At 33.5% G+C, this 12,134-nt stretch overlaps 1 protein-coding gene across 4 annotated transcripts in view; it reads right to left on the reverse strand.

Moving 5' to 3' along the window:
* Window positions 1-3,190: 3,190 nt before the first annotated feature.
* Window positions 3,191-12,134, reverse strand: part of LOC110112730 (folate transporter 1, chloroplastic) — a 29,273-nt gene continuing 20,329 nt past the window's right edge. For 3 of the 4 annotated variants that reach the window (XM_020845042.2, XM_028695887.1, XM_028695886.1), the window contains 2 exons: window positions 10,938-11,005; window positions 3,191-3,401 (listed from right to left, as the gene is read on the reverse strand). In XM_020845042.2, the coding sequence (XP_020700701.1) occupies window positions 3,257-3,401; window positions 10,938-11,005 (213 nt within the window). In that variant the 3' untranslated portion in view covers window positions 3,191-3,256. The remainder of the gene's footprint in view (window positions 3,402-10,937; window positions 11,006-12,134) is intronic. The other variant, XM_028695890.1, reaches the window with a different exon arrangement.

The raw sequence follows: 12,134 nt of genomic DNA on the forward strand, positions 1-12,134 counted from the left end.
AAATTAATATCAAAATAAGTTAATTTCCTATTTGGAAAACCTCACATTTTCAACATGCTTAATTGTTGAAATGTTATTGACAGAAGTTTCTTACTTGCTCTCTCTATCGCTCTCAAATGTTGGAAAAAATTTACAAGAATTTTTCAACAATTAGTAGTCTAATGGGCATGAATTCCAATTTGTGGACGGAATTCCAATTCGCTTGCCGGAAGTCGAAATGGTAGAACATGGGATTTTCGAATGGCTAGGTGGGAATTGCGAAACAAAGGATGCGGGAGGGAATTTCGAAAGAACAACAGAACGCCAGACACGGGCTCGTGTGTGGAATCGATCAGCTCGGCTGATCAGCTCGACGAGCCGACCTGCAGTACAATGAGTTGAGCTCGAGCTCGAGCCGATATTATGACTGACGAGCTGAGCTCGATAATGTCAATACTCTACTTGACTCCACTCGATTCGTTTACACCTCTAGCATTGACATTGTTTGTAAGACATGTGTCAAAGTCAACAAACATCGTTGTAGCAGTGTTTAGGGTCAGAAAAATATAGGTCAAAGTATCGTAATCAGGTGATTTTGAATGAACAATTATGGCCAACCGAAGGTTGTGTTGTCAGAGGATCCTAGTCAATGATGGAAGTTAGATGATCACTTGTGATGTCGTTAAGCTCATTTTGTCGAGGCGTTCAATTCAGTCATAAATTTATTAAAATTAGAGTCCGGAAATTCTTAATTTGAATAAGCAACATCAAAGAAGAATCAGCCTCATGGGTAGAATAATAAGAATATCATATGCTTGATTTTTTTTTTTTTTTGGTGTAAATCGTTAATACAATATTAAAGGTTTTGACTTCAGTATTGTGGAGGATAATCGGCCTGCCAGTCCACCAACCCGTTGAGGATATTCGGTATTGCGTCAAATAAAAGAAAATAGAGAGGCAAATTCCTTGACCTTTCCCCTCTGCCATTTTAAAATACTACTAATAATAATAATAATAAATAATAATAATAATAATAATAACTTGATAGTTATTAGCGAAAAAAAAAAAAAATATTACAACATAGACTTATTGCCAAAGTCTTTCCAAATTTCCTCAAATTATATTTATGTTTGGGACAACTTTTTCACTGTTTTAATTTCAAACCGTAATCACAATTTTTATTTAGACTTCGTTTGGAACAATTTTCTTACTGCTTTCTAAAGCAGATTGTTGGTACCAAATTTTCTCTTTCAAAAATTTTTTATATTAAAAGCCGTTTTATAAAGCAATATGAAAGCTATCCCAAACGAAGCCTTAGCCACTGCTTTGTTGCATATATTTCGAAAAAAATTGTGCTAATGAAATGCTTTCTACAACAATCTTAAATTTTGCTGTATCTACATCAATTTAACAAAACAATGTAAAAATCGTCCCAAAAGAAACCTATATTTTAGATTTTAAAAATTAATATCAAAATAAGTTAATTTCCTATTTGGAAAACCTCACATTTTCAACATGCTTAATTGTTGAAATGTTATTGACAGAAGTTTCTTACTTGCTCTCTCTATCGCTCTCAAATGTTGGAAAAAATTTACAAGAATTTTTCAACAATTAGTAGTCTAATTCAGCTAATCTGTCGATTTATTTGAGTTTAATTCTTGTCGAGTTCGGTACAGAGGCGGTCACGCTCATTCGGGCGGGGTTCGCGGTGGGTGGAATTCTACACTCACTCATGGTGGGATTTAGGCCTCGTTTGTTTCGGCTTAATTACATCATTTATATACAAGAATTTTTTATCATCACTCTGAACAATAGACTCAAGATATCTAAAATATGTACTGTTATTAATGACTTGATCGTCCAAGATCACAATCCCCTCACTATTTCTATCACTACCAATTACCAAATATAGCATTGCAGATTTCGTAATGCTTTTTCAGCTCAACTCTGATAATCTTTTTGAATAGAAGGTTTAATTTCCAAAGCCTACAAGTTCCCTTTGAAGAAGATACTCATCTACTGTTGCTTATAATAATCTTTCTAAAAAGAATGGTTTGATTTTTTTTTGTTTGGAACGGGGGTATCGGCCCGCTGCCACATCAGCTTGTGATGCGCTTGACAATGTTTACTAATCCCTCGGCGAATCTACCAACAACCAACCCTACAGATGCAAGACCCATAGTTAACGATGATAAAACATAAATAAGAAAGCATTAACGATGTTCCTTAGAGCAATGTAACCATTTTTTCGTTAAACCCCATCTTGTATTTGATCATTAAGTTGAATTATTGCAGGTAAGTCATTCAATGCATATGCCAAGCCAAACACAACTTAGGTTTCATTTGAGACGACTTTCTTACTACTTCTTAAAACAGTTTTTTAATATAAAAATTAAAAATTTTAAACTAAAAATTAATTTTAATAAGCAATAAAAAAACCGTCCCAAACGAAACCTTAATCTTAAGTGATTTGTATTATATCACAACCCCCTTTTTTAAAATATAAGCCAACAACTCCATTGTTATAGGTCTGATAGCTCTCCTAAATTGTTGAAACATCTTTGGGATGATAAGTAAAGAGTCTCCTGTCCTACATTAGTTCCACCTCCATGTAGCCATTACCATTCTTTGAAACCATCATAACAGGCAAAAATTATTTTGTGTAGAGGCCAGACGTAAATTGTCATTCGGAGATCAATTATAATGCCCCACATCAACGATACCGAGCTACAGAACCGAATACTACCAAGCTGCGGCAACAAGCAAAATTATTCTGTGCGGACGCCGGAAGCAGAATGTCATCCGGAGACCAATCATAATGCACCACATCAACGATACCGAGCTGCGAAATCGAGGAATACCGAGCTGCAGTACCAAGCGAAGAGGTGAAGCAACGCATTATGATTAGTATCCAAATGACATTCGGCCGTCCGCACAAAATAATTAATCAATAACCGGAGTTGTGCTCCTCAAGTGTTGTGACAGCACTTAAGCAATAACAGCAGCAAGCCAGCAATCACACGCAGCAACAGTCAAAAGAGGCAACAAAACAGCAATACCAACCAATGCAAACACCAAGCAAGGCAACAACTTATTAGAATCTATTTTTTACAACTTTCAAAAAAAAAATTTTTTTTTCTCATAACAATTTCATAATGTGTAAAAATTACAATTATCTTTCAAATATTATCACTTAATAAAAAAAAAAATGAAATTGTAACACAGTTTATGTATTATATAAATGATAAATTAAAACGAGTAATGCTCAGCAAAACTATTAATCTGAAGCATCTAATTTACTCTGAGATAATTTAAACAGCTTTAGGATATTCTCGTACATTACAAAAGTAATTGAAGCCGATGGAATGTTTTTCAGCAAGCTGGATGTGATGCCCCTGTAAAATCCTCTTGCGCCTTCAAACCTGCAACATATCCATAAAACATGTTGAGTGCAAAGTCAACAGCTTTCTTAAAGATTTATAAAGTAACTTTTTAGTACAAAAATTTATTGAACTATAAAATTCTTTACTCGGAAGTTGTCCCAAACAAAATCTTAAGATTCGGTTGGGACGGCTTTTTTACTGCTTCTTAAAACATCTTTCTATTAAAAAAAAAAATTTGTGCTAAAAAGTGGCTTTAAGAAGTAACAAGAAAGTCATCCCAAACGAAGCCTTAATCAAGCTGACTTTTATAATCATTAGCTTTATTTTAACATAAATATAATTTAAATTTATTTTATTTTAATTAAGTATTATATTTAACTCAAAATAAATCTAATAATTATAAAAATCCTGAACATATTTGTGTTGGGACATACTAACATAAATTTTATCAACTCATGGGGATTCCCAAATGGCTATTACATTTCATAATTCACTATACAACAACAACAACATCAAGCCTTTATCCCACTACGTGGGGTCGGCTACATGAATCCTTTTTCTCCATTGTGTCATATTAAAAATCAAATTCTCATTTAAATCTAATAAAGAAAGGTCATTCCTAATATCTTCTAACCAAATCTTTTTAGGTCTACCCCTACCTTTCTTAACACAAGTCAAATCTAATACATCTACTCTCCTAACCGGGTAAACAAAAAAATTTTATATTGAAAAACTGCTTTATAAAGCTATAAGAAAGCTGTCCCAAACGAAGCCTAACTCGAAATATTAGCAGATGCCAGCCTAAGGGGTCATTGCTTTCATTTTACTGAGCTGGGATGTGAAATCCACTTTTGAAGGGTTTTAAAGGTGATGATTTAAACTCAATATGATTTCTAACTACATTCAATCAAATGGTATAATACAGTAAACTCATCATTGTTCAAAAAATGTATATTTTCCAACTTCAAGGGGCCCGGAAGAGCGGCCAGGTGAAGGAAAACAAAAAGACCCACTGAGCCCAAAATGGGAACTTCCATGCAAATATCTGATTTTCGTTCACTAAGTACTGACTGGGTAAAGAGTGGTCCAAGTTGAGAACAGAAGGTCCAGTTAGAAATTGTGATAATTGCTTTCTCATTACTAAACAACTGAAACTCGAGCTCCATATGGACTCGGACAATGATGATTCATTGCAGGAGTGAAGATGTTGGGGGTTGGTTACTCACTAAAATTTGGATGCATATAAATGAAGGTCGGCAGGTTAGGGTTCTAAGGAAAGCTTAAATGGTTGTTTACAGCAAGAGAATAGGTTTTTAATGACACGGAGAGCTCAAATTTTGGAGAAATTATTATGTTCGGATACCGTACCGTCTGAAGACGAATCAGAATGCGCCACATCACTCTGTACACAACAAACGAGTGACATGGCACATTCTGATTCGCCTCTGGATGGCGTCCGTATCTGCACAGAATAATTTCACCAAAATTTGAAGGTAGAAAGGGTTTCAGACTTTGAGGGATGGTGTAGTATGGTTTCAGCAAAGGTGTGGGAAACAGGCTCAAGATGGCAAGGCGAAGGGATGAAGGCACTAATAGCAGAAAGAAAAAATGATTACAGAGCTCATGGAAGCAAGGAAAGTGCACAGCCAAGAGCCTCAGCAAAAACAGGAACTTATTTGAGGAAGAGAAGAGAGATTTCCAAAATCAAATTGATATTTTAGCTTATGATTGCATCATCATGTTAACTAAACATAGAAAATATTACTTTACTCAACAAAAAATTATAAATGATGAAAATTAAACAAGATCAGGTAAATTACGATCACACCATCACTACTACTGTGAGGATAAAAATTATATTTCTACATTCAATGAAGGGATAACCTTAAAAGAATTTTCAAAACGAATCTATAATTTGGACTGCATTGAATATTCAATCTATTTGATTTTGGATGACTTAAATGTGTTAAATTAGAACTAGTTGCAAGAAACTGACCTCAAATAGGTTTAACCTAAAACATAAATTCAAAAAATTGGTCATTTGTAAAGCATAAATATTTGAATGTTATGAATATTTTGTTAGGACTACCACACTTTAAAGTGAAGTCTCTTAAAAGAAATTGCATTTGTACTCACATTAGAATATAGTCATGAATCTAAACCTATACTTGAATAATAATTGAGATTTGAATCTGGAACTAAATATAAACATTTGATCACATCTGAATTAGAAATTGAGGCTAACATTGATCCCTGAAATCATGGGAAAATTTGAGCCTCAGCAAGAAATTAACTCTACTCATATGCAGGGATTTCTGCACTTCAGTAAAAAAAAAAAAAAAACTCTAATCATAAAGATGAAGTTCAACATATACATGAATAAGAATTCAAATTTGGGCCTAAAACTAAAATTTTAGTGTGCAAGTACTGAACCCAAATCTCAAAATAGATATTGAATTTGAAATCGAAACTAATATCATAATTGAACCTAAACCATGAATGGGGTCGAAATATAATCTTGATGGTGAAATCAAAACTAATATCATAATTGAACCAAAACCATGAATAAAATTTGAGTATATATGTGAAAAAGTTGTAGTATCTCCAATGGCAGATAAGATTAGAGAGTCTTCTTAGATGGTTTGTATGTATAAACGGCAGTCTTTTGATGATCTGGTTAGGATAGTAGATGTATTAGATTTGACCTATGTTAATAAAAATAAATGTAGACCTAAACAGACTTGCTTAAAAATAATAGAAATGACCTTTTTTTATTAGATTTAAATGAGAATTTAACCCTTAACAAGACACAATGAAAAAAAAAAAAAATCAAGTAGCCGACTCCAAGTAGTGAGATAAAGGCTTGATGTTGTTGTTGATGGTGGTGAATACAAACTTATACTGGAATTTGAATATACTATTGAGTATGAACCTAAATTTCAAATCAAAACTGCGTCTAGCCCTAAACATGAAAATGAGCAAAATATGTATGTTATAGCCGATGACCAATAAACAAGTTGATGTAACTCCTGATGAACCTTCTAATGTAGTTATTTCTGTAAATCAAATTGAAATTGATTTCATTTAATATTCTTGTCTTTATTCAAATTGATTTCATTTAATATTCTTGGCTTCTTGATTTTCAAACTCAGGGAGAAAAAACTTATAGAGAAAGTCTATTTGTGTCGATATTTAAGACAATTTATTCGTGATGATTGTTCTAAAGAAAACTTCAATTTTCAATTTTTGTCAATCTGGATGATTCTAAAAGTCAAAAGGCATAACCCCTAATATAAGTCATTTGGGTTAGCTTTTTTGAAAAGCTTGTTTGTCCATATGGAGATATCACATTTGTCGTTGACCTATTTTTAATTTTCTTCAATATCTCATCATCTAAGAATAGGTTATACATCATTATTGATGTCAATTAGGAAGCACGTTGGCATTTTAGTATTTTCATTACTACATATTATTTGCATGAATTGCATGATTAGATTTGATTTACATAAAAAGATTCACATAAAACCAAACTATTAAAATTATAATCCCATTGCTAACACCAATAGGAGGCATGAAATTCAAACATAGAGATAAGATAAAGTGGTATTGAATCCAAAAAGGCTTCGTGCATTGACTTCAAAGAAGTTAATTGTAAGAAACATGGGGACATATACCATATAGTGCATTGTGATAAATACTTATAAAATTGAAATTGGGAAGCTTTGATATTACTTCAAATTTTAATGTATCAGTTTGGACTTTATTTCAAGAGACTACTACTAATATGAAGAACTCATCTCTGCTTACATCTCCTTGTGAATTTATATCCAACGCCTTTCTAGATGGATCTACACGTTTGCACCAAAAGCAAACTTAAATGTACGGATTGTGTCCACTATTTATGGTGATAATCATAAGTTTCTTCTGTTTGGGATGACACATGGAAATCATAATACTGTTGCCAAATAAATATCAAATATGTAATTCAACATGTTGAATTTTTTCAAGTTGGGCAAAAATGATGCAAGTCCATACTCATTGAAAAAGCAATTTATGCGCCTTGATGTTAATTTATTTTTAGTTTTATATTTCCTAATTCATTTTAATGTAAAAATATGTCTATGATGATCCTACTAAGAACATGTTATATTCTCTAGTGTTTTGATTGCCTCGTTATGTTTGATTTATTATTACAAGTATTTTAAATGCAGCTCTTGAACTCTCTAATTCAATTGTTTCCAAATTTATATTTCAGCACAACCAATTATCTCTTTATCCATCAACTAGTTTGGAATTTAACTTTGATGGTCACAAATTTCGTGTTAAGTTAGCGGGTTGAAGGAGTTTTCATTATGTGGTATTTTCTTTGTGGACTCTCCTTCTATGGTTGTTTCCTCCAAGCATTATAGTTATATTCAGTTACTTGGTTCCTTTCTCGGCATTGCTCTATTAATGGACTCGAGTCTATGTATAAGAGTTTCATGTGTTTTCCATCTACGACTATTTTCTTGCCCAGCAATGTTGTACTTTTCGAGCTTTTCTTTAACATGCTCTTCTTTCTTCGGCATTGTATCCTTTTTTACTACTTGATTTCCATTTTGGGCATGTTAGCTATATTCAACTTCTTACCTTTTCAGTATCACACAGTGGCAAATGTTGGGATGTGCTAGAATTATTAGAATCGTGATTCTTTTGAGTTGAAAACTCATTTTTTTGTTGAAGCTTAAATTTTTTTTTTGTTATTATTGGAATGCAAGTGTGTCAAATTGAAACTAGTGAATAATAAGCCTAGACATAGAGGATTCTAAGAAATTGCTTTGTTTGGGTTATAAATAGGATCTCTAAGGCATATAAAAATAACATTAAATGGCTGAATAAAATTATGTTCCCTCTCAAATTAAGAATTTTTGTATTCTTCAAATGCTTGGGAATCTTGACAGTATCCAAGGAATAATTCTCCTACTATCAATGTAATGTTTGGATCTTCAAATTGGTGATTTCTATACTCGTTCGTTCTTCTAAATCGCTTAGTGATTGGTGTTTGTGCATGATTGAGATTTTGTCAAATTGAGGTGTCAAGTTTCCTTTTTACAATGCAAATCTTAATCACTATGGAATTTTGTGTTGGTTCTCGAATTTCTAGGAAACTTCATATTTTTGGCGTCTTTTACATCATCCTTTGGAATGAATGAAATGTGTTATTTTTCATTATACACCAACAGAGATTGATCTTTGCTTAAAATAATAGTTGAAAAACTTTTAATTGTGATTGTTTTTAGGAAAACCTAAACCAACCTCAAATAGTGCGCTATTGATGTGTTTAGTATAAATTATGTCATAGAAAACCATAAACTAGCTTACACCATAATTATATAATAGAGTAAAACAATAAAAAATAGATAGTGTTTGCTTCTTAATAGTGCTATTGATCACTTGCGGAAGTAAAATAATAGTTTATATTCATATATTTGGTTATATTAAAATGCTATATCACAAGTTTGAGCAATATCAAAATAGAGTGATCAAAATTAGCTGCATGTTGATAGAAAGAAATTCTAAGGAACTTTTGATGTGAATCATAAGAGTGAACAAGAATAGCTTCCGAAAATTAACAATAATTTGAACTTTAACTTTGCTAATTAAAAACTCATGTTTCACCCGGTCAAATTCTTAGAAGTTTCAGTTAGAAGATTTAAGTAATAGCAAGCAATTACAAAGGAGATTAACAAAACATTTGCAAGTAACAACAAAAATAAAAAAAATTAAAATTAATGGCAAAGAAATAAAAATCCACGGCACAACATCAAGAAGTGTTCACCCTGAGTTCCTTCACTCTCGCTCTTGATGTTGGGGCTTAGCGGAGAAAGGGTAGAAACAACCCTAGTGATGCCACCACCAACAAGTGACGCGTAGGGTCTTGTTCGCCGGAGAAAGAGAGGTTGTTGATCGGCCGACGATTTGCCAATGTCCAGTGGGTCGTTGTTCGTCAATCGTCTCGGCGAGGTAATAGAATATGTGGTTGACATAGCTTTCCACTGAATATTCATAGTCCCAATCCAGATCAGAGAAAGGACAAAGCAATATGTCGATTTCTCCTTGAGCATTGTAGGCGAATCCGTGGTCGACCTCAATGTCAGCCATGCACCAATGGTAGAAGGGAGGAAGGAGTTTGCCTTCTTTTCATGGCTCCAAAACTCATGAGAGGGTTTCCAAGGGAGATGATAGTAGGAGGGGGCGGCTAAGGAGAGAGGGAGGCTTGTGGGGGATAAGTTAAGTTTAGGGTTTGGGTGATGGGTTCTCAATAAAGTTGAAATTAATTTCAGATTTGAATAGTTTGGGAGGGAATTGAATTTGAAAATTGAATTCAAATTCAAATAAGGCTTAAGGCTTCAATAGGAAAAACTATGGGCAGCCCAATGATGGGGGCCGACAGCATGAGGAGAGGGAGGAGGGAATTGGGGAGGGTTTTAAAAGCTTTCAAACAAGTCTTTGCAAATTAGGAAGGAGAATAATAAATCCAATCTAATTTAAATTGGATTTAGATTTAAAAACTTTCCATATTTAGAATTTGCAAATATGGAAAGTTTTGAAATTCAAATTTGAATTTCAAATAATCCCCGAGCCTTCCTTTCTTGCTTGAGCTAATTTAGGAATACATTAAGATGATTGGAACCACCGTTATGATGGGGAGCATGGAGGTGGACCGTCAGCAGGGGGAGTGCCGGCTGGTTTGGGAGGAAAAACAAGGAAAAAGAAAATAAGCCACGAGCCACACACTCTTCCAATAACTAGTGGGTATTACGCTTGCCCTCACCACGGGCCCTCTTCTCTCTAGTGCACACACAAGATGAAGAAGACAATCATCTAATTTTCATTCAATCATTCATTAACCTTTTACAAAGCACAAGGCCGCTATATATAGATCTCAAACACAAAGAAAAGAAAAAAAAGGACTCAAATGCCCTCAGGGATACAATACGAACTCACTACCCATAGGGGTAAACTAGGCAAACTGAAATGCAGGAAAATAAATAAAACATAAAATATATCAAAAATAAAGACTTTGAATCGTAGCCGTCGATCTACGATTCCGTTGCTGGTACACATGTCGGAATCTCTGAGCAACATCCTCATCATTCTTAAATCACCCAAAACAAAGTTGATAAAAAGCCATTTGTGTCCATTAATAAAAAAAATGATATGCCACCAAAAAAGTAACCACTCACATATGTGCATCCATGATTAGTTCTTCATAAAACGGGCAATACCTAGCGCACAAGATCCATCACTGTGGAACCCAAGAATGGTTTATTACATGCAACGTTATGTTAAATCCGAATTCATAACTTTCAGATCACAGGGCAACCTAACATGGAAGAACTTCATGGTTGGTACCTTATGTTACACCAAACCAATTAGACCAAAATATACATCCACTTGCATCAATACATGCAAGCAGGTTTCTCATGAGTTATTAACCGATTAAAACTTAACAAATATGCCATCCAGCAATTCAATGTTGTGGGTGTATTTTAGAAAATTTAAGAACTATAAAGTAGTAATCAAATTAATCACCTTGCAGTTTCTGATGCTACATGCCAACTGTCCAAGTATTTTGGGATTCCATCACTACTTGGCCTTTGCTGAAAAGAAACCAATCTGTCAGCCATCGTAAGACTGAAAAAAAAAAAAATTCTCTGAAAGGTAGCTCCTAAGAAGCTTATAGTCTTTAAAAAAAGGCCGATATTCAGATGTTCATCAGCATTCCTATAGCAGATTTGATTCGCTGAGAAGAGTATTATCCTAACTCCTATCAATAACTTGAAACTAGTGTTTGAAATCCAAACGTTTAACATACCAAAACAAGAAACGCAGAATAACTGATGTGAAACATATATGGAAATAGAATTTGCTTAGGAATTAATAACAAAATTGTGAAGCTTTGATAATTGTAAACTCAATGTTTCACCAAGATTTAGGATTTCTTAGCTGCAATTATGATTTGGTAGTCAGTTACATAAAAGATTAACATAACAATTTAAAATAAGAGCAAAATTCAAAATAACTCTTACTTGTATGCGAGCTCGAATAACCTGCATTGTAATAACTAAGAATCAATGACAAGAACATGAATTATCATGCATTTTTCATAACATTAAAAAAAATCACAGAAGGACAATAGATACTTAAAATCATCTAAAAAACTTTTGCCATAACAAGATGTTAATCTTAAAAATAAGAAGAGAAAATGCCTGTGATGGGTAAGTAAGCAGAATAGCAGCAAGTTTCGAAGCGCCCCCAAGCATAGCATAATCAAAAGAGTTCTGCAAAAAAAAGGAAGTGTTTTTAGAATAAAAAAATAGTAGCTAATGGAAACATGAATATAGGCCCTTTTCTCCTTTCTGTTCTAGGAACGCAGCAGTAAACCTCTACAGTCTAAAAATGCTTAGTGAAACTTACATAGAATCCAATGAGAAGCCAACAAAATATATTTTATTAAGTTATAACAAGAAAATTCCGTTTAAATACTAAGGTCAGTCATTTCCTAAGTTTCTTATGCCAATTACCCTTCAGAATAGTAATGCAGAAATCTAGCAACAGAAGATGAGAATGTAAGAACTGTGTCACGGTACCAGTAACCTATCACCATCTTTCACGTCTGTCTTTTCTCTTCTTGATTTTAAATTGATGGCGATCTTCCGAAGTTCTTCATAAGCACAAAACTGAATAGCAGCATGAGAAACCTAGTAAAAAAGTATAGATATGTATCAG

Source organism: Dendrobium catenatum, unplaced genomic scaffold (genome assembly GCF_001605985.2).
Source record: "Dendrobium catenatum unplaced genomic scaffold, ASM160598v2 fragScaff_scaffold_705, whole genome shotgun sequence".
Classification (NCBI taxonomy): Eukaryota; Viridiplantae; Streptophyta; class Magnoliopsida; order Asparagales; family Orchidaceae; genus Dendrobium; species Dendrobium catenatum.